Below are 24,387 nucleotides of genomic sequence, written 5' to 3'. Positions count from 1 at the left end.
GAGCCTCTGACGGAAACAAAGAGAGAGAGAAAAAAAAAGAAACATTAAAACGGTATTTATTGGTGTTTTACTTCGTATTCTAATAAACAGTTAAAGGTTTACTGAATGAAACGCGTAATTTCAGTTTGGGGTAGTAATTTTTTATTTATACAAAAGATCGTACACTGCTATTAGAAAAATCTACATTTCATCATACAAAGAAAAAGTTTTTCTGCACTTGAGGGCTGAATTTTTAAATCTGATACTTTTTTTTATGCTTACATTACGCTTAGTTTTTCTGAACGGAGTCAAAGCTTTTTTTAAAAAAAGGAAAAAAAAAAAGACCTTTAAAAAAACCCTTTGATTAATAGTCAACTTATCTGAATAATTACTGTAGCCTGCATAAAGGAGTCCAAACGCCAAGGAGCGTTCCCGTCGCGATTATTTTACTGCCTTACGTGTGTTATTTATTGTATGTTATGCGTACATGAAATGGTGATATTAATTTAAATTAGCTTGGATGGCAGACATCCCATGCAGGGCCCTAACTGTAGTTCAGATATAAAAAGGAGAAAGTCTTGTATTCGCACAGCGCCAATAATCGTTATTGGTGAAGCAAATTGGCTTTTCTCACCCCTCTTATTTTACCAAAGGGAATCGTTTAATCAATCGCACATCGGACGTCATTTTATCTCAATGTATCTGTTTGATATTATCTGTTCAATTTTAACTGCTGCTTATTGTGCCAACATGTTGGTATCAAGATTCTCTTTAGCCAACACGCCCTAAAGTTATTTTTGTTTGTAGTCCCGTGTATGAAAACAGGCGGCGTTGCTGCTACTTCACACTTCACACTCCAGGGTCTCCCGTATCTACTATTTGGTTTAACCGGTTGGATGGGGACCCTGAAGACAGCTCTGATTTTTTAATCCAGACCAGAAGCCGAGAAATGAGCAATCCCTGGTCCAGCACCCCCCCCCCCCCCCGAGGTATCTTTGTGATCACGAGATATTTTACGTGCCCCAGTCACAATTAACGAACACGGAGGATCTTTCACCGACTGGGATCGAACCCGAATCCGAGGTCATACCGATCCGGCCACCACGGCCCGCGCTGCAGCCACTGATGTTCGTGCTGAAACATAAAATGTTATATTAGTTTAAATCATGTACATGTTCATTTTTTTTTAGCTATGACTAAACGTTTTGCTGAATGCACAAAATTGGAACATTGCCGGAGTGCCCGAGGGGAGGGGAGGGGGGCTCATGGCGCAGACTAAAGCATTGATTTGAGGGGGTGTTTTTAGGGTTCTTCGTGGTATTTGGGAGTAGGGGTGTGGCTCTTGCTTTTGGGGAATGGTAACAACTGCAATGTTGTGTTTGTTCACGTTAAACTTTCAAACTCCGAGTAACTGAATTTCTCAATGGTGAAAGAACTATCTGATCTGGTAAAATTCCATTTTTTATCTTCAATTTTTTTTACTTAATTTTTTATTTTTTAAGGCATAACTTTATTTCATACCAATTTAAAATCATGTAATTTTATGCACATGAATTGATCTTTAATGAGAAACTGGACGCAAAGAGCAGTGCAGTTTTATTTAAGATTGATTGAAATATTACCCAGAGGCACTTAATCGGCTTATAAATTCAATTCGAATCAGCTATCAGCTTGGAATATGTGCTTATAATTAATTCTACGGAGAAACTAACGATGGACGTCTTATTTGAGAGGAAATTTCCATAGCGTACATTAAACATCGAGAAAATACGTTTCACTTACTCCTGATTAGAAAGTGAGCAAATACTTGAGCCTCCGAAACGAGCTTTATTTGATATTTTATGCGACTTGCATTAAATTTCAATGAGGAGCAATTTAAAAAGAAGTAGTAGAGTTTGATTACATACGAGAGTTCTAGCTTTAGAAAACAAATTAGGATTTTTCACAGAAAGAGAAAATGGGCTAGAGAATCTTGCAAAACTCGAATTGAGAGTAATAAACTTTTTTGACTCGGTTGTTTTTTAGTTGCTGAAAGGTTGAATTTTTGTTTCAGAGAATAATGAGAATCACCAAGAAATTGGTTTTTAAACGGGCAGGTTCTGAATATATTATTTTCTCAGAGAGAGATCAATGATTTTTTGGAATAATTACTCAAGTTTTTCCGACAAGTTTAAAGCTCTTGAGAAAAACTCATCAAACCTGTTACGTAATATACTTTATCTATCTTTAACACGAGTATGAGTATCGTACTGATTCTAATTTCTCATTTAGTACAAGTAAAGATAAAGAAATTGTATTTAAGTGAAAATCATATTTTTAAAATTTTCATTACTGTTTGAATTTTTAACGCGTTAAATTTTAGACTTCTGTCTGACACATAGGTGGCTGGTGCAACAATAAAAGTAGGCGGTCAAAAAAAGGGAGGGTATGTTCGGGGAAGGTGTCCTTAAAGCTTTGTTTCGTAAAATTGGGATTAAAAGATCTCTAAAAGACATGACCTCAAAAACTAGGACAGATGGCCACCGCAAACTCCCTATTTCCAATGCAAAGCTCCATTATCATGAAACAACATGTGAAAAGTCCGTTTATTTGTAATTTTTAGTTTTTTATTTTCGTGAAATAAATCAATCTACTCTGTAAAAAATCACTTTTCAATCGATCATTAATTTTTAACTCTACATAGTGACAAGATCCTTTTACTTTTGGAAGTGAAAAAGCAGTTACCCCTCTTGAAGTACGAGCCGCCTTTTTGGTCAATGTAAACGGTTTCGTATACTAAACACTAGCGTTACCGCGAGCTATCCATTTGAAGTAACTGACCCTTTATGTTAAATAAAAATCTATAAAGGATTTCTGCCGCATTAAGTTACTATCGTTTTATACTATCTTTTTTTTTTTTTTTTTGAAAATAACTTTATGGTATTCCTTTGTTCGAGAAAATAGTACGCTCGCGTTTTATTTTGGTTTAGTAAAACTACTGTAAATAAAACTTCGAAAGACCATTACTATTCTTTTCTCTGCTGGATTTCAAAGTTATTCTAGTAGAAGTTTTGTTTGCCCTCACAAATTAGCTCGTAAAGGACTCGAATTGTTGCCGTATATTCTCTGATATATATCCACGAAGAAAAAAATCTTGACTCGTAAAATTGCACGATCTTGATTGCGAACTGGCACCGTTTCGTGAAAGAACTGCGTGTGAACTTCGTTCGCTACAAATCAATGATTCGTGGCGTCGATTTGTTTTACATATTTCTTTCAAGACTGCGATCGGTCATGTTACCAGTGAAAGAAGGGCATTCTAGTTGAATTTAAAAACAGTCAGGCCCGCCATTTCAACATTTTTTAGCGGGGGGGGGGGGAGTCAAAGTATATATGAGGCAGTGAGAAGCAAAGGGATGTTGGTGGACTATTTTAAGTTTCGAGTAAAACGCGTTTAAAGATCAGATCCTAGGTAGGCTTTCATTGAAATTTTTTTTCTAAATCATGCTATACAGCAGCACCTACCAGGGCTACTAGTATAATCTCTTGTCCGAAGACAGAGGAGAGGTTCACTTACCATTTGTACTGGTTATATATCTCCAAATTTTTAATTTTGCCGCTTGCATCCCTTTGCTTCTCACTACCTCATATACTCAATGCATATTTAGACCAAAACAAAAAGCCACGCACACTCATATGGAAATGCAATGATTTCCAAAAACCGGGGGGGGGGGGGGTCAACTGCTTTCTCTTGAGCCCCTTAAATGCCAACAGGTTCATTTATGACGTCGCACTTCTGATGCATTACTTTGGTTGTCTATTGTAAGTCCATTATTTAGGAGAAGGCAATTGCCCCCTTAAGAAACCAATGTATTTGTATTATATATGGGGCGTGGTTCTTGTTGTTTTTCGATTTAATGCATCTAGTACACACCCTTTGCCACCCCTGACAAAATTTGAAATGACAGGCCTGGGAAAAAGTATGACTTATATAAAAAAAAAAAGGTAAAATCATTCCAGTAAGAGTTGGGAAACTAATAATAAAAACGAAACGTGTAAATGTTCAGACAGTTAGATATAATTTTAAACTTTATGGTAAAAGTAGTGTGACGATAACGGCTTAGCTGACGCATATATTTTTGTGCCCGTTTGAATACGTTTTGATTGTCCCTCAGGCCCGTCATTTCAAATATTTGATGGGAGGGTGACAAAGCATATATTATATGCATATTGATTGTATCAAAAAGCCAGCCCCCCTGTGCTCGGCTAGTGGAGTCGAGACGGCCAGTGGAGAAATCAGCCGAAAGGGAGAAACATCTCCCAAAATAAGTGATTTAGTAAATCAATTCTAAATTGTGATTCATTGCGTTTTAAGTAATAACTCCACCTTAGGGTTATACTGCCGTGGACAGGTGAACGGCAGTATCTGCAGAAATATATTTGAAGAAACGCGTTTTGGATTCAATACTAACAATTGGGAAATGTTGGAATAAGACGTTCCTTTTTCGCGCTTTTTTTTTTCTTTTTTAGCGGAAACCAAACAAGCAAGCTTGTACAATAGAACTAATGTAAAATAGATGACAAAAATGAAAAAAAAAAAAAAAAAAAAAAAAATTAAAAATTTGCAGTTACTGCCATTTACCTGCCCACGGCAGTGAGCCTGTAGTGTTGGTGTTAAGTACCACTAAAAAAAAAAAAAAATCAAATGGTGCGTCTTCGTATAGGCAGGCGAGTGTGGTTTTAGGAGTGAGGATCAATAAAAATAAACTTAGAGATAACAGCGTCATTGTAATTACTCAAGAAAGAAAGAAAGACATTATAAACGAAAAAAGAAGATAAACGTCGCATAAAAATAAGCGGGAAATCTGAAAGAGTTAGTTTAAAAGTTGATGAAACAGCATTGTGTTGCATGATGTAATGAGTCTATAATTGTTGATATATTTCCACTGATTCAGCTGCAGAGTTCAGGAGAAAAGCCGTAAAAGAATAAATAAGTAGATTTGCAGACTTTAAGACACTATAAACTATTTGAAGGCGGATTTTATTCGGATCAAAATTTTTTTTCTATTTTAGGTTTGTGTAAAAAAGTGTTTTAAAAAGTATTAACTTTGGATTTATTTTTGTTATTTGCGTTTACGATATAAAACGCAAAGTTTGAATTATGTACTGGGAAAATAACATAAACAAAGCTTATAAATTTCGAGGATTTTTTCAAAATTTTATTTTCTGTGTGTTGTCAAGTTATTAACAAAGCTACGGAGACGGAAAAAAAAAGGGGGACCGGCTCAGACTCCGGGAATTTTAGAGACTCCGAGTCCCTCCCCCCAAAATCAGTCCGACTCTGACTCGTAAGCACTGGCAGATTTGCAGAGTGTGGGGGAAAAATGACTGACTTCGACTTTTGCAATTTTAAACCTGCGACTCTCGACTCCTTTAACCCATAATCATTCCGACTCCGCAGCCCTGGTTATTACAGTCGAACTCGCGTATAAAGAGCCCTGATTTAATGAAAACTTGGATTTAGCGTTAAAATGAAACAGATTTGGTTGGTACAATGTTAAGTCTGTGGGAACATAATTCGCTTTTTACGAGCAAACGCCGCTTAAAGCGAGCAAAACTTTTGCATTTCACAAAATTTCTGCTGATTTCCACGTCAAAAAAGATTATCCTATTTTTGGAAAAATTCTATGAATCAGCCGAAAGTTATAAAAAAGAAAAATCCTGAGAACAACAGCCCTCAACATACTCAATGGCTTCTAAATTGCAGATAAACTTCAAATTATTTTGAAACCACGAATGCAAATGACGATGTTTTTCGGGCTACACGTTCCTCGAAAACAACAAAAAAGAGACAATAAGACAGTTTAAAGCATATAACCAACTTCTTTGGCACATAAGTATAAAAATAACTATGATTTTTTTTCACGGGGGGGGGGGGGGAACCCGTGTTTACGAGCATTCGTTTATAACGAGCAAATATCGTGTTCCCTTCGCGATCGTTATAAGCGAGTTCGACTGTACTACATGCATAGCACGCACGGTTTTTAAGAATCCAAAAAATACTTAATGTTTCGTGATATCTTCTCTGATATTAAAGTATCCGATATCGTGTTTTTGTTTTTCGTAAATGAATTGACCCACAAGATGTCAACCATTCAATTTAAAACTACCCTGTCGAAACCCTCTTTATTTCTGTGTTTGAAAAAGATCCTGATAAACAACAACAACGGTCGTATGGATATCACCTTTTTTTACCAACGCCTCCCACTTTCTGCTCTAATTATTTTCAAATCGAGTTCCAAAGCATTCTCTAGAAATGGCTCTGAACTAAATTATCTCTTACAAATTGTTCAGATGATTCTAAATTGCTATTTTTATTGCATCGTTGTTGTTAGTTTCGCGCAGTAAGCGTTGCATTAATTGAACTGTGAAAATGATTTGTTCGAGCAAAATTCTTTAAAAAATAATCCGAATTTGAAATAATATTTTTATTTTTTGAACGTATTAAATACCTTTTCTTGAATTTATTCAACAGCAGGGGTACCCCTAACCCCAAGTTCAATGGCGCAAATCCCCCCCCCCCCCAAAAAAAAAAAAAAAAAAAAAATTCTCAACCCTCTTTCCCTTTTTTATATTTTATAGCTCTCTTTTTTATTTTATTTATTTTTAATTATTATTATTATTAGAAAAGTTCTCACTTTTAATGACATACACACACAAGCAAACTAAATAAATAAATAAAATAAAATATAAATAAAATAAATTAAAATAAATAATTTAAATAAAAAAATTAAAATAAATGATTTAAATAAAAAAATTAAAATACCCCCCCCCCATTTTGATGGCGCAAATTACGCCATAACCCCCCTCCCTGTGGGCATCTCTGATCACCAGTACAAGCGAACAAGAGAAATGACATGGAGGGAGTGGTAAAATATTCAGAGCTATAATAGAACCTCGATTAACCGTACTTATCGAGACCGGAACTCTTTCGGTAAATTGAAAGTTCCGGATAAAAGAAAGCGCTTAAAAATGGTTGTCAGGAAACCGCTGAAGCTTTCACTCTATAAAATGACTACTATTACTACATGTCTGCAGAACTATATTTATTAGCAAAGTTGTTCTACAAGTCAGAAGAGGGAATGTAGCTTTAGTAAGGGGATGTTACAAATGATGTCAAGCTTTGAGGGAGGAAGGGGCAGTGGCGTAGCCATGGGGGGGATAGGGGGTCAGAACCCCCCCCCATGAGCCCCAAAACAATATATATATATATATATATATATATATATATATATATATATATATATATATATATATATCTACAGTATAAGTGTATAAACTTGAGGGGATGACTTTACTTTAAACTTCAGAGAAAATTAACCCCCTCCATTGATTATTTCTCGCTACGCCACTGGGAAGGGGTTCATGATATTGTGACATGAGGGATCGAGGGTGAAACAGGAAGTTTGACATCACGTATTTTTTAATAGGAATATATATATGAAAACTAGCGTGACATATGAGGGGGGGGGGCGTAAGGTGAAGTGTGACCCCCTTGTGACAAATAAGGGGTGGTTCCAAAATGTTAAGGAAAATAAAAAAGGTGTGACATCATTTATGGAGACAGCCCTTAAGGCATAATGCAGAAAACTGTAATCTTTATATCTGTAATATTAATAATGTAGTGAACTGTATTTTTTTAAGCTTTGATTTTAAACATAAATGCGTAGTTATAAAATAATACCTCAATAAAACTGTACGTATGTTTAAGATTCAACTGCTTTCGAATTTAATACCATTTAAAAGCTAGAATTGTTTAGAGTGCCAAAAATTTACTAGTGGGTTTGAGGGGGTGGGAGTAGTATGAAGAATGCATATATAAGTCTGTGAATACCGTATGAATGAGTCTCCGATGGTGTTACTTATCAAAAAAAGGGGGGGGGGGAATCGACGCCGATAAAACGAGGATTCGTTAAAAGAGTTTCTGGATATTCGAGGTTCTGCTAAGGAAAGAGAAATTTTTGTCTGGGTCCATTTTCTGTAAAAATGCTATTGATTTTCTAAAATGATTTTTTTAATGGAAAACTTGAAAGAGATAATTCATTTATTATTACCAGAAACATGTAGGAAATAGCGGAATGTGACTGTAGAAATAATGTAATAAAGAAACGCATTCAAGGGGATTTCATATGCTAATAATTTTCTGAACTTTCCGTTTGAAAAATACATTTTTTTGTGTGGGAGCCGTTTTTTCCTCTCCTGAATTATGCAACAGGATTTACTCAAACGTGAGCAATTTTTATAGAAACGAATAAATCCTGTTGCATGACGCGAAAGAGTTTGTTTTCGAACTACTCGTGTAAACCCTTCTTTTATGTCTTTTAATTTAAACTTGCTGTTTTATGTGTTTGTATCTGGCCACACGTAGTTTTGTAGTTTTTTTCAAACACTTCAAAATCGACTCAGTCAATACGTTTACGTATCTACACTAGTTGAATTGTTATTGTAAATAAATGTTATTAATGGTTCTTAATTTTTTCACATTTTACAAATTATTATTGATAACTCATCCTAACGATCCCTAAAAGTTAAAAAAAAAAAAAAAAAAAAAGAGGAAGAAAAATTCAGATTTTTTTAAAAATAAGAAACATCTTTACTTGGCAAAACGTCATTAGTTACTTTAAATCCAGAAATATTGTAAACGCCTCTACAAACGTATTTCCGTGAAAATCGGAAATAGTATGTCTTAAAATTTTAATCAAGTGTCTTTTCAGACTTTGTAGTTGAGATTAAAATGTAGCATCGTGAAAAAAAAAGACTTTTGGAATTAAAAAAAAAAGAAAAAAGTACATTTGAATGTTTTATAATTTTTTTAATGCAAATTGAAAAATACTTAAAATGTAAAAAATCAAAATAGTAACCATCTCATCTTTGACTGCCATCTAACATTTTATCCTTCGAAAATAAGTTTTTATTTATTTATTTTTTCAATTTATTGGATTACTATAATTATATACTCTAATACTGTTTTCGAAAATTTCACTCTTTTCATGATTTTTTTTCTTTTCTAAAAATGTCAAGGAGTGTTTTCACTCCTTGGAAAGAAAAAGAAAAAAATAAAAAATAAAAATAAATAAATAAAATACCGTAAGTATCTCTGTTTACGTTGATATTTTGTCGATATCATCCTTCATCATTAATGTGATGTTTTTATTTGACCAAGTGCAGAACTTCGAAATGTCCCCTATCTATAACTTCCATGAGGTCTTTTAGAGGATTAAAAAAGAAAAACATATTGATGAAATTATAATATAAATCCTGATTCTTAAAGTTGTTATCAAAGAGGCCTCAATTTCAGAAAGGTCCAATCAAGGAAACCTGTTTCTCAAGAGCCATAAAATTGATCTCAAGTATAGATAAGTCGTTATGAAAACGCCATATTTTGGCGGAGCTCATAAAATATTGATACGAGCAATTTAACTCTTCTATTTCATGGTTATTTGGATTATAATGAATCAAGTTTCTTTTATTATTATAACTATTATTATTATTTTCTTTTTTTAACCTAAGTTGGAAAGTTATGGATATTCAAAAAGAATAGTACCAGCGAATTTGCCGAAAATAAAAACTGGTTTCAGGAATTTTTCTATGCTTAAGTATGGGAATGTGGGGCAAAGTGAAATAGTTAAGATGACTGAGCTTTTTTAAAATGAACAAATTGGAAATTTGTTTTGAAAATTCTAACACATAGAGAAAGAACATAGTATTTTATAATGAAACTCTCATATTTTTTTATTTTTGGCTGTAAATTTGCGCCTTCAAAAAAGAGGAAAAATTTTCAATTTTTTTTTCATGGAGGCAGAGGGAAAAATAAAAAAAATTTCTAATGAAATATCTTTTTTCGGTTATAAAAAATATTTTTTATCAAATAAATTAGTAAATAAAAGGTTGAATGAATAAATGAAACGATAATGAAACAATAAATGAATAATTTACTTAATTAACTAATTAATTAGTATATGAAGGAAAATAAATGAGTGAGTAAAAGAATAAATGAAAAAGAAAATGAATGAATGAATAAATAAGTGAATTACACCAAATGGAGGAATGTATATGAATAAATTAATAAAAGAATACGTAAGTGATTTAGTAAATGATTGAGTGAGTAAACAAAATGAACTATTTCACATTGCCCTATCTACTTTGCCCCGCACGTACTAGACTAATTGTGCAAAATATTTAAAATACGAAAAAGCTTAATATTAACTAAATAAATACTGCAGCGAATATTAGAAGTTCTCAATTAATATTTAAAATGTCAATAACAAGAACGTTATCATTTTAAATTAACAAAAAAAAAAAAGACTTAAAATATTACAAAATGAGTATCGATTTTTGAAAATTGCCTGTATCATCATATGCTTTATTCTTCGACGGTATTTTTTCCTGACTGCAACAGACTACATGTGCTACTACATAGTTAAAATATTACCAGATAAGTGGCACTAAAAAAGCTGGGTAAATATTTCACTATTTCTCTTCGCCCCGCTATTTCACTTTGCCTCACATTCCCCTACTTTTTATATGTAGAACGATTTTAGGTCCTTAAAAGTCTTTAGTGACTGTTGGTGTAAAGGGGCACAGAATTTCATTGTTTCAACTTTCTATCCCTCCCTAACTTTTGGATAGATTGAGAGCCAAAATTTTGTGTTGTATCTCAGGACTACAGTTTCTGAGAGTAACTGGGTATGAAAAATTTGACTTTATGACTATTTGTTAGCGAATGGAAATCATGTTTTCTTTTACCCCAGAGACAATGGGTTAGGTAGAAACACTCTACTTGTTTCCTAATCAGGTTCATGTTGGTAGATAATTGCAATATACACAATTAGTTTAGTTGCTTAAGAAATTCTGCACCAACGATACTCAATCTGCGGACCGTAGGCGAATTCTTCTTGATGTAATCTGAAATCATATATAAACTTAAATCATTTATTATTATTATTAGTATTATTATTCACCGAATTCATGTAAAATGCACACAAAGGTGTAATTTACATCGGAATTTTATTTTCCAAAAAATAGGAGGAATATAAAACTTAGTTGTGTTTCCATTCACCCCAAATTAGTTTTCATAAGGTAAATGGAAACACCTCAATTGCACATCAAAAATAGCTGGGAATGTGGTATTCATAAATAAAGGTTTTTCTTAACCTTTTTCCACGTGACAAATAAAATTAGTGGAAATCAGTTACTTCACATATGTTAGGCCTGCTGAAAAAGAAAATGTAAGATCACAAAACCTTTTTTAAAAAAAAAAAAAAAAAAAAAAAAAAAAACTTTTTCCACAGTGTCATCTTCAAATAATGATGACGGCTGCAAAATTGTTTGGAAACACTCAGAACTCTTAGAATCTCTTCTATATATTACTTTCGTCTTAGCTTAGCAGCAGTTGAGTTTCAAAAATTACCACTATTCTGGTAGTAGCGTTTGTTTTCATGAACTCCAACTATGATTAAAACACAGGATCGTATTTTTATTTTTTTAATTTTCATTAGTTCTGTGGAAATGTCGTTTTTCTTAAGAGAACGGAATTTTTATAGGAGGAATTTTTTATTTTTATCCGTTCAGTTATTTTGATAAGGATGGTCAGCAACTGTACAAATTAGAGGCCAGAACTAAGAAATCGTTCGGATTATTGAACATGATTCTGTTAAATTGTCTCAATGTCTGAAATTTTCAAAAATGGGTTATTATATTTCTGATCAATTTAGCTCTGATTTCGCAAATTTTTAATCTCTCTGCCATTTCCAAGCTTTGATAAATATTTAAGTGCATCTATTTCTGAGCATGTGCTGCAGTCATTTTCATCCAATTACTTGTTGTTGTTGTTGTCGTGTGCCAGCTAAGCTGGCAATTGGGGGTGCGCTGCTTCACTTTTACAACTGTACCGTAATTTGGTGTGAAGTCCGACTTCCACAGTGCACACATGCCATAAGGACCCGTTTATAGGGTAGGCAACCATTCACACAAAGAAAGGACAAGGACAGGAGGGAGAAAGTATACATCCATGGCCAAGCCGGGATTCGAACCCGGGACCTCCCCATCGCAGTCACACTTTTCTGAGCACTAGACAAGGCAGGCATCCAATTACTTAATATCATGCAATAAAAATCCTCGTTATATGTTGGGTATATCATAATACTATACAATATCGCTAAATACGCCAACCCAAGAAATCATTAACGAAAACTCCGGTGATAAAAAATAATTTACTTTACGGCGCTTTAACTATTTCATTCGAATTTCACTTTTGAGGCCCCGTTTTAATGAAACTTTTTACTTAATTTTGACTTTTTGGTCCTTATTTTTTGCAGTTTGTTACTTGTAAGTGCTATTTAAAAGTCTTTAAATTTTATATCAACAAGTTACTATTCTTTATTTGTTTAGTTTGAAACAAAGCACTTAAAAACTCTGAAACGTCAAGATATTTTATAAAAAATTGAAATGAATGCTACTACGAAAATAATATTGCGAAAGACAGCCTACTCGTACAGAACTAAATCAAGACAACAGACGTCTAGTGAAAATTGAAAGATTTAAGTAAATTTAACGTTTCTAGTCTATTCATTAGAACCGACCATGGATGCACCTGCCATTTTAGCCTATTGCAACAAACGTCGCATAAACTGATATGAGTGGACTTTTATACCGAAGTCATAAATTTTGCGTAATTGATCTAAAAATAATAAATTTATACTGTAAAATGTATTAGTATTTCCAGAATTTTATTTTCACGCAAAAGAATTTGTTTTGCAGATTCTTGAATCGGTTTCAGCGAAATCTAATTTAGAATTTGGAAAATAATCGTCTGTGTCTAAGAGTAGTAGGAAGCATCATTAAATGAGACAGTGAGACGCAAAGGGATATAAGTGAAAAATTTATAGTTTTAAGTGAAATGTGTTTAAAGTTCAGATCTATCTTGGCTTTCATTGGTTTTTTTCTTCTTCTAAATCCTGCTATATAGCATCATCTACCAGGGTTACTAGTACTATCTCCTTTCCCATAATAGAGGGGGTGTTCTCCTACCGTTTCTACAGGTTATCTCCAAATTGCTTATTTTGGCACTTACTCCCCTTTGCTTCTAACTGCTTCAAATGATATAAGAGTCTTATTTGAACTGAATATCAAAGTTTGATAAATGAGCTAATTAAAATCACGTTTTGGAATAAACGGTTTATTTGTGTTTTACTTGGTCGCTTGGTTAAATTCATCTGCGTTTGATCTCATGGAATTTATTTGAAGTATTCTAGAATAAAATGCTGGTGTTAAAAAGGGATTTTCTACTAATCGTGTAGCTGCGATGAATATTTATTTTTTCAGTGCACCTTTTTATTGGCATTTCCAAATACATTCAAGCAATTTTTAAAACTGTTGTATTTTATCAAGTGCATGGTACTGCATTTGCAATACGGTATCATTCCATTAATGAAATACAAGATTGTACTAACTGAAAGTAATTTTTTAAATGATGACTTTTTTTTTGCTATTAAAATGTATAAAAGATGAATGCGATTTCTTAACTTTTATCCGACATACCTTGAGATAATCGAAATGGATGAGTAAAAAATTTGGATTTTTAATTATGCGCGAAATGGAAGGGGGGGGGGCAAATGTCATTGAAATTTTTAATGAGTATCACATAAAGAAAAAAGCACTCGTTTTGTAGTGTGTTAAGGAAAATCTTCAACTTTAAGCGCCAAGCCAAAAAATAATTAATAAGTAGTTTGAAACGTACTAATGATGAAAAAAAGCATGAAAAAGCCCAAAAAGAAGGAAAGGGTCATCAAGACTGTGAGTAAATAAAATAATAGTATATGCAGTGTAGCGAATCGGATTCTATGGCTGGCTACACATTTAAGACATGACCAGGATTTTACTGGTTCCAAGAGATATTACGGGAAACTCGATAGAGCCACCGGTGGTTGTCCATGAAAAAAATGTCCTCTTTGATAGTTGACTCAAAATGATAATCGAATGAGCCATCTGGCGCTTCATGGGTATCCACTGAAATACTAATCAGGTTCAGTGGCTTAACTAGCGATCGGCAGACCCCGTGACCGTCACTGATCAGGTTCCATGCTTCCGTATCGGAGTTAAATATTATTGCAAGTTTTTTCCTTTCCACAACTACTTTTGAAATTTTTAAAACGGAAGTTTTACACTTCAACGGATAAATTCAAATACTGAACGATCTAAAATGCTACTATGGTGTAACTTTCTTATATAATTTTTCTGCAAATGCATCTGGAACGTTTTCAAGAAGATACAAATGAATTTTCGTGTTTTAAAAATAGCTTTTTCGTGAAAACGAAACTTACAAACACACTGTTTAAGTTAAGTATACGGTGTTAAGTATACACTGTTTAATGAATCAATTATCCAACGTTTTGATGCTCAAAATTTGCAAATTTTTGTGCATCAAAACGTTGGATAATTGATTAATTTTCAAGCACAAAGGTATTTATTCGTTACATACACTATTAATTTAAACTACAAAAACCGACTAGTAAACGTAACATCATAAAGTGCTTTGAGCATATTGTTGCATTTGAAAATAAATCAGTTAGTTCTAACAGTAATCCTCCCTATCTTGGAATTTTTATTATTATTATTTTCATGAATCTTAAAAAAAAAAAAAAAAAAAGACCAAATCAAATTGTAATTGTTATATATCAATGCAAATTATGTGTCAGCCAAGAGTAGAATATCTGGATTTTGAAATAAAACCGTCGACTAAGAGAAGGGGGAAGGGGAATTCAAACCAGCTCAGTGAATAATATAATTAAATATTTTGCCGGAAATTTTATATTAATTAAAGCATTCATTTTAGAATGCAATAAGCCATGTTTTTTATTCTTCCAAGCCATCAAACATGGAAGAGCTCAATTAAAATATGCAATATTAAAACGATAAATATGTACGAATTTTTATTTAAATTTTTTTTACCTAGTCTCGCAAAATAAATGAACTGAAAATTATTCTCATAAATTTAACATTATGAAAATGAAACTTAACGCAAGCGATATTGATTTTGTTTAATTAAGTGGTGACATTTTAAAGGAATCGGCATAATCCACGAAATTGAACAGAAGTTCACGTAGCAGATTTAGTTTTCCATCTTAAAGATTTAAGATTTGACTTCAGGTACTACGACCAAAGCTTATATGAAACAAAATCTCCTTCCCTCGGATACCTAAGTAAAGGAAAATCAAAACTCGAAAACTTGCTACCTGGTTGAACGAAGCCAGAAAAAGTATTTAAAGATCATGTAAAAAAGAATGTGTAAGGAAATTCGTTTTGACTGAGAGAAACAGAATAAAATTATCATTATTATACTTTATTGTTATTATTAGTATTTTATTTATTATTATTGTTTGATTTTTTTTTAGTGTGTAATTATTTATATTTATTTTGATTTTTGTCTATCAAACTGTTTTCACTGTTACTTTTACTTCCTTGTTAATATTCAATTATTATTTTGTAAAAAAGTGTTTACTGGTTGATAAGTACTCTTTGCTAGAAAATGTTTTACGAGACACAGAGCGTAAGTAATATTATGGGTCAAATAGAGTAATAGTAATATGTTTTAGCTGCATGAATTATGAATTGCTATTTCTGTTACAATAGAGCTCTATTGTTATGCCCTAAAAAGGGGGACTCATTTTAACTCCATACACAATGTCGTTGCACTTTGAATCATTTTGTATTGTTGGTATTGTTGTAAGGCCTGAAAGTACTTGAGCATTTAATCATTCAATAACACGGAGCACGATTTTTAATTTTTACACTAACTTTACTTCCAAATTTTCTTTTCGACTTTCACTTGTAACGTAACTTGTTCGTCTTTTGAGGGGATGTGTTCGTCACGAAAAGCTTATTCCCACACACCGATTTTCTATTTGTGTACTATACTGCCGTGTGGAAGGTAAAGCGCAGTATCTGCAGAAATGAATTTTTGAGACATTTGGAAAGAAACGCGTTTTGGATTCCATACTAACAATACGGACATTTTGGAGTTACTTTTTTTTTTCGTTTTTTATGTTCAGCGCAAACGAAATGAACAAGCTTGTACGTACAAAAAAGCTAAAATGCAATAAATGAGAGAAATGCCAAAAAGAAAAAATGAAAAATTTGCTATTACTGTGCGTTACCTTCCCACGGCAGTACATTCAAATGAACCTTCTTGATTGATTCAACTTGGTGCACTTTCAACTATAGACTATCATATTCTTAACGAGCTGATGTGTGCATCACATGACTTCCTTTTACTCCAATTTAATGTCATTTCCCCCATTATTGGCAATTTTAATGTGATTCAATAGTTTACTCTCTAAATATCACCAACAGTAGCCAAATTGAAACCAAATAAAAAAAAAATCGCCAAATTTGTCGCTAAGTTGGCGACAAAACTTGGCGACCAAAAGACTAGTGCACCAAAAGTGTCCGACAAAATGTAACACCACTTGAGTTTACATCGAAATTAACAATGATTTCCCCCCAAAAAGGGACAAAAAACCCCTTTATAAACACCCGAATGCAACCAAAAGGGGAGGTGCACAACTAGACTCCACTAGAAGTCTACGTACCAAATTTCAACTTTCTAGGACATACCGTTATTGAGTTACGCGACATACATACGCACGTACGCACAGTAAAACCCCTCCTAACGGACAACTCTCAAATGCGGACACCCCTCTTATGTGGACAATTTTTAATTCCCCGTTTTCAATTCAAATAACATTATTAAACTCCTGTCCTGCGGACACCTCTCTGTTGCGGACAAAAATTTTTGTCCCGTTAGTGTGCATTAGAGGAGTTTTACTGTACATACATACGTACATACAGACGTCACGAGAAAACTCGTTTTAATTATCTCGGGAATCGTCAAAATGGATATTTCGCGTGTCTATACGTTCTTAGGCACTTATCCACATGTGGTCGAGTCGGGAAAAAAAAAAAAAACAACAACATTCATTCGGGGGTGAGCAAAATAGAAATTAAGGTCGACTTTTGAGTGAAATTTTTTACATTATGCATACACACAATATATATAGGTGATTTATTTACTGAGTGTCAAGATGCGCCTTTGAAAAAGCGAAATCTGCAATTGGTCAATATTGCTGCGATACAAAAATCAATCTTGCAATTGCTAGTATATCTACCATCATTTATTATTACTAAGATTAATTGAAAGAAGGAAAGAAAAATACTGTGTGACTATTGGTTATTGAAGTCAACAGAACAATTGCTCGCGAGATTTTAGTGTGCTTTGTATATTTTGAAACAAGTATACAAGCATTTTTAAATGTGTGAAGTTTTCAATTTATTATACTACATATTTTTGAATTAATTTTATATTTTTAACAGTGAGTGCGAAAATGAGAAAGTTATGTGAAATCTAGAGGAACTTGAAAAAATAGAATGATTGATTGAGAATTGCTTTTTTTTTTTTCGTTTCCTAGAAAATATCTATACTGCCGTTGATAACAGATTAGAAAGTGAAAGTCAAAAATATGTGCTTATGTACTATTAATATTTTAATGGCTAAAGGCAAAATAAGTGAAAGAATTTTTTTTTTTTTTTAGTAGCGAAGCAAAATGTAGGGATTGAGGTCAGAAAGGGTTAAAACTATGAGATCAATTATTCTTGGTCAAGGGAAGACAAATTGAGGGAGGTTTTGGCAACAATCTTGACAAAGTGGCTTTCGTTTCTATTTTGCTTTTTCTTTAATTTCATCGAAGCTCTTATGAAAATTGTTGGTACCGTTTGAAGGGAGGGGTTTAGTAGGTTAATGATCTCGATTGTGAGCGTTTGCTAAACTTCAGCCTGTTTCTAATGTAGGGAGGTATTACTAGTTTCTCTTTCTAAGATGTAAAAATACTCCACGATGGAGGAGTGAATTTTACTTTTTTACTTTTTAGAAGTTCAGTACTAAAGTAACGAAAAATATGAAAGCAGTGGCGTCACTACGAGGGAGGGGTGGTTCACTCCGGATGTCACCCGTCTGGGGGTGACACCCTAAGGGGAATTGCAAGTTTTTGGAAAACATTTTTTTTTCTGCATTTTTAAGACTTCAAATTTGAAAATTTTTCTGAGGGATAATCCCCTGGGCTTTTATCTGTTTTTTGTGCATTAGCCGACTTAAAATTTCGTTTTGACACAAATGTAGTTGTTTCTGAATTGCATGAATTTCATGTTTACAAATATATATTTTTTTCTTTTGCGTCTGTATGGGGGGGGGGGGAGTGACACTACAAATTATCGCCCCGGGTGTCACCCATGCTAGCCATGCTAGGTACGCCACTGATGAAAGTAACTAATTTTTTTGGGCGAAAAAAAAAGAGAGGTAGGACGTGTGCACTATTCTAATTTTTAGTTCTTAACACATTTAACTTTCATTACATATACTACAAAAAATTACCGTCACTGATGTTAGTTTCATTGCATTTTTTCTGTTTTTGTGTATTTATTATTTTTTTAAATCAACATTGAAAATTGAGTGGAAAGTGAACATTATTGAATAGACTTGGAATTTTTGCTTCGTGGTCAAAATGTAAGCACATCTAAGTATTTTTTTTTTTTAAGTTAAAGAAAAGCTACGAGAACTGGACGATTAACCTGATCATTCTTTAAAAAATTACTTATAAAAGAAATGACTTCACGCACGATGTTCTAAATGTTTCGAAAGTATAAATGAGATAAAATGTATTAATAGTTTAAAGATGAAAAAAGTATTTATTTCTTTTCAGATTATAAGCTCATATCTCTTACGTTGTAGAAGATTCCTTGTAACCTCTAAACAAGTGTCGACGGTTTTATTTATTTATTCTTTTTTTCTTTTCGCGCGTTTTAAAGTAGTCATTAATTTATTTACTCACTAGTGTTCTTCCTTATTTTGAAGGTTTAAATCAATTATAGAAAAAATATAATTCGTTTTTTTTTAATATTATTATTGAAATCCAAACACATCGTGTCGTTATCGCAACAGTGAAAAAATACCCTAGTGACGGAATGCGATTGTGAAAGAAGAAAAAAAGGAAGATCGAGAAATCAGCTCAACCATGTGCTTTAGGCGCCTAATGTGCTTTGGGCGCCTAAATAAATAAAATCATATTAATAGACAAAAAATCCGCCGTACGAATTAATTATGATTTTTTAGAAAGTTAAATCACAATGAGTAAAAGTACGCGTTAAAAATTTTTCAAAACTAATTTTTGGTTTTTAATAGGTTAAATATGCTTGAAGATGCGTTAATAATGTTTCTCTGAATGCATCTCTTTTAATTTCTCCTTATATAATTCTTTTCCGAAAATAAATCTATCAATTTATTAAACAACACGTTATTACCCCCCCCCTTTCCCCTTTTTTGGTATTTATGTGTGCTATTCTCTTAAATTTCTGTAACATTTAATTCAAAACATTTTAAATACTTCAGATTTTTTTTATATTATTTATTAAATTCGAAAAATAATCGACCCCTTTCTCACGTCAATCTCGTTAGTTAACGCTTTAAAAAGCTTAATGATACAGTTTCAATTGCATAATGCCGCAAATCTTTGATCTTTGTTTTATGCTGACGGCATTGATATTGTCTTTCTTGTAGATACCTCAGACCAATAACAATATAGACTGCGCCTACCATTAATGTAACGTAGAAACGGACTGCCCAAGATGATAGAGAAGATTGTGGCTTAACTTTGCATTTGGCTCCTTTTTTCCGTAAATTAAAAATTAAATTTGATAATTTATTGACTGAAAATTAAACCATTTAGCTAGTCAAATGGCTATGTGATAAGTAGACTTTCTTTTATAAACCCTTGTTTTTATACAAAAAAGAGAAACAAATCTAAGAAAGGAAGCTAAGTTCCTAGCTTGGATAATGGGAGGAAAGCTAAATGCTCCCCCAATCTAGTTTGTCGCTTCAATTACAGTATCGATGTGGAAGACTAATTTTCTACGAATATCTTGATCTCTGTCGAGTCTTGAATGTCCATTAATTTAATTAACTAATGGACTTCACTAATGAACGCTGGTGTGAAATGGATAATGTATTCAATTGATTGCTTTTTTCCCTCGCTCTGAAAACTACAGCTATTTCCAAAATAACTATTTTAGTTTTTCTAACTGCTGATAGTTTAGCAGCAATGTAAAATCAAATGACGGTTCTAACTATTGCCAAAGTAACTATTTTAACCCTTAGTTGGCTAGTCCCGACGTATTTTTTCACTCGCTACCTCGTGAGAAAAAAAGAGTAAACCCCGATGTCATTAGAACCTCGTTAGTGAAATGTTTATATCTCAGCAAAAACAACCCTGTTGTAAAAATTTCCCGCCAAGAAAACCTTTAACTCTTCCCTGCAAAAAAAAAAAGGGCCTTCATCCTAAACCAAAAAACCCCCTGCCTTAAAAAGTCATGATATCTAGTTTGCCCGCCAAATATCTGCCAAACTATCATCCTCCCTGTTCTCCTCTTTCATCACACTTACTTCCGTTTGAACCTCCTCCCACCTTCAACTCCTCAGAAATATGGATAGATCCTTTGAATTGTTTATCTTGTTTGGCGGGAAGCTTTTTGCTCACCAAGCAACCACTGCACTTTGAAAAGGGTTTATGGCTCAAGTTGTGCCATCCAAATTTTTGGAGGGGGAGGGGGATTTTTTATTTTCTTAAATTTGTATATTTAAATTAATTAATTGACTCATTTTTAATTTTAATTGTTTATTTTATTTTATTCTGTTTATATTTTATTTCATTTATTTATTTAGTTTGTGTGTGTGTGTGTGTGTGTATGTGGTATGTCATTGGCGTAACACAAAACTTCTCTACTAAATTATTAATAATAATAATAATTATAAATAAATAAATAAATAAATAAATAAATAAATAAATAAAAACATTAAAAAAAAGAGCTGAAAAAAAAGGGGGGGGATCAGGGTCGATATTTTTTTTGGGTGGGGGATTTGCGCCTTAAACTTGGGGGGGCACCCCTGCTTATATTTAAAAACATTAATTTTTCAAAGTCGGGGGGGGGAGGAGGGGCACTTGACCTGTACCACTGACTCCCCCCCCCCTAAATGACGGGCCTGTGTATCTAAGTATTTTTTTTTAAGTTAAAGAAAAGCTACGAGAACTGGACAATTAACCTGATCATTCTTTAAAAAATTACTTATAAAAGAAATGACTTCACGCACGATGTTCTAAATGTTTCGAAAGTATAAATGAGATAAAATGTATTAATAGTTTAAAGATGAAAAAAGTATTTATTTCATTTCAGATTATAAGCTCATATCTCTTACGTTGTAGAAGATTCCTTGTAACCTCTAAACAAGTGTCGACGGTTTTATTTATTTTTTTTTCTTTTACTTTAAATATTGCTTTAGTTTAAATAATTGGCTAATTTGGCGAAAACAAAGATTTATTTATTAAAAAAAAAGATTACTAATGCCGATCATCGTTTATTATTTCAGTTTCATAACACTTTTCTTCTTGGTTTATTTTTTCTCGTTTATATTTCTGATATGTTTATTCTCCTGCCATTTTCTTCACGATTAGAAAAATTAAAATTTACTAAATTAAATATAAGGTTTTCGTTAGAGATAAAGACGTTAGCACGAAGTTAATCGCATTTTCATATCTACCAGTAAAAATATGTTAGGAAATCGGACCCCGTGAAAAAATCCTAGACAAACTTTTGCTCATTTTACACAAACTACGCAACCTGATTTTTTTTTTTTTTTTTGCCTTCGCAGTTATTTTCAATTATTGTGTCTGAAAATAAGTTTAATTGCTTCACGAAAAACATTACCATTTCAATGTAATGCGTATAAATAGAACAAATATGAAAGGACAATTAGTTAAAAAGAAGTTCACTAGTCCACTTAAATGGTACACACGTTTAACCACTCAATACCTGCAGAGAACCTACCCTGCTATAAAACGAAAAGCCGATTGAAAAGAAAGTAAGAAGGAAAATTCTGGTCAAAGAAGGCGCCACTTTTTGCTCCAAACTTGACGTATATTTATTGATTTTTTAGTTTACGCATGATTTAATAAGGGCTAGGGAGCAGATTAATACATTTTGTGTCATTTCTTTCCGAAAAATTGGTTTGTCTTCCATGCGGATAGCCATTCATATAGTCAGTTGACAATTCGAGAAATGTGATCCATTTTTCTTTTCTGAGGGTAAGTGAAGAGTTGTTAAGTTGATTGATAGAAATGACGCATAGGTTAGTTCTCAAATTAAGAAACACTTTTCCGTATACGCCTTGCTCGATTACTGCACGGGACTCTGCGGGCTGAGAGTTCTAATTTTAAAAGCTCTTCAAATAATTTTTTTTGTTCTTTCTTTTTTAACACACAACGCAATGCTACTTAGTAGTTAGTAAATACTCTTGTTCAATATTATTAACAATTTATTACTTGATTATTGTTACATACTAGCAGTACCCACGCAGCTCGAGCCATGCTAAGAACTTAAAAGAAAGTTGCTTGCGTGAATTTTTCAGAAGAATTTAAGATCGGCCAAAAGGAAAAAAAAAATCGTGCGCCTAATTTATTTTATAAAACACTCACTAAACATGTTCCATAGCTTTTTTCTGCAATAAGCAGGTCCGTCATTTCAAATTTCTCCAGGGGGAGGAGGGGAAGGGATCGAAAGGTATGTGCTTTATGCACATAAAGTCGGGAAATAGCAAAAACTTCGTCCACGTATATGTAGATGCACGCACTAACTATTCAAAGCCAGGGACTCCCCTAAATGACAGGATTGACAATAAGGGTAACAATCCTTAAAAATGCTTATTGGAGTAAGGACATTAAGAAAAGCATTCCTTAAAAATGACAAAAAAAGGACGAGAATCAATAAAATTTCCATTAGAATAAAGACGTCTTAAAGTACTTATAAGCTTATCTAAGAAACGAGCGAAGGGCCGCCAAATTGCTACCAAACGTTTAGCAAGTGGCAAATAGGGCCGAAAAATAAGCTGATTTTTAATAACTACAAGTTTTCCCACTCGTTTCAAAAGAGATACGTAACTATTCCCCCTCACCCATTTTTTACGATAAAACTTTTTGCATTGATTTGTTTGCAGTTTTCAGGAAACATAGTTCGTAATTTTCTTTACAGATGCAGGGGTGCCCACCTAGGGAAGTCATGGCGCAGCTTGCGCCTATGAAATTTTTAGGAGGGGGTTTAAGGAGTATTTTTCACTTTTTTTGGGGGGGGGGGGCGTCTTCGCGATGTTTAGGCGCCTTTGCTCTTAGTGTGCACCCCTGATAAATGTAAAGGGCATGTAAAATAGTTGAAAACTTTGTGCTAATATATAACTAATGAGAATTTTTAGCGCAGATAAAAGCATAATTACATGGGATAAAAGTAAAAAAATAAAATATAGCAACCGTTTCGAGTCGATTCTGCCGCCAAGAGCGAAAAAGTGATGGAATTCGTTGGTTTAGCCTTGAAACGACCGTTAGAACTTTTTTCTTTTTTCGTCATTTTTATTTGTGGTTAATTTGCGATGAAACTTTCTACCAGTTTCAGGCAATATTTATTACTTTATTTTTCTGAATTTTTTTAAAATAAATATATGTAATTATTGCTTTAATTTTCTCTTAGATGCTTTCCCAAAAAAGAATTGCTACCACCTGAGCATCCCATGGTTTGTCAACATTCGGAGAGTTCTAAGTCGAAAACGCAATTTGTAATCAAATGTTGCCATGGATATGATTACTGCAATCGTGATTTATCACCTACTTTGGCGCCTCCAGTATCCATAATTGGTAAATAATTGATGTTTTCTTATTCCTTTCCTTTTTAAAAATATATGAAACTAAACCATCTAACTGTTTCATGAAGTTCTACCATCTAAGGCAGTGAGAAGCAAAGGGTTGTAAGTGGACATTTTCAAGTTTTGATGAAAACGCGTTTAAAGTAGCGGTTCAAGGTTCATCTTTCATTGAAAAGTTTTTCTAAATCATGCCAGTGGTTGGAAAAACTACATTTTTTTTGTAGCGAACTACAACTACAACTACTTTGTTACAAATGTAGTTAACTACAACTACAACTACTTTTTCAAAATGTAGCAACTACAAACTACTTTTGAAATGTAGTCGCTACTTTCTAAAGAATAAGTAAATAAAAAGCATACACAATGGGTTGTCCCTCGAAAAATGAAAGTCAATATTTCAAGTCGCATACCCTCTTGTATTTTTCCTCTTGTGCCAAAACAATCGTGAAAAAAAAATTTCATATAATTTGCACAACGGCAATCCGTGCCGACTTGCACCTGAAAGTGTAAAACAGTACGTGTATGCTAGGCGAAATCGAAAAAAAGAAAAAAAAAAAAAATAGAAACTCGAAATTTCTGTT

The 24,387-nt window shown here is 33.1% G+C and overlaps 1 protein-coding gene across 1 annotated transcript in view; it reads left to right on the top strand.

Annotated features, from left to right (window-relative positions):
* LOC129231083 (TGF-beta receptor type-1-like) overlaps positions 1-24,387 on the top strand; it is a 72,067-nt gene that overhangs the window by 22,946 nt on the left and 24,734 nt on the right. The window contains exon 4 of the mRNA XM_054865329.1: positions 23,635-23,798. Coding sequence (XP_054721304.1) covers positions 23,635-23,798 — 164 coding nt within the window. The remainder of the gene's footprint in view (positions 1-23,634; positions 23,799-24,387) is intronic.

The sequence above is a fragment of the Uloborus diversus genome, chromosome 10, assembly GCF_026930045.1.
Source record: "Uloborus diversus isolate 005 chromosome 10, Udiv.v.3.1, whole genome shotgun sequence".
Lineage (NCBI taxonomy): Eukaryota > Metazoa > Arthropoda > Arachnida > Araneae > Uloboridae > Uloborus > Uloborus diversus.
This window is presented reverse-complemented; position numbering and strand designations above follow the sequence as displayed.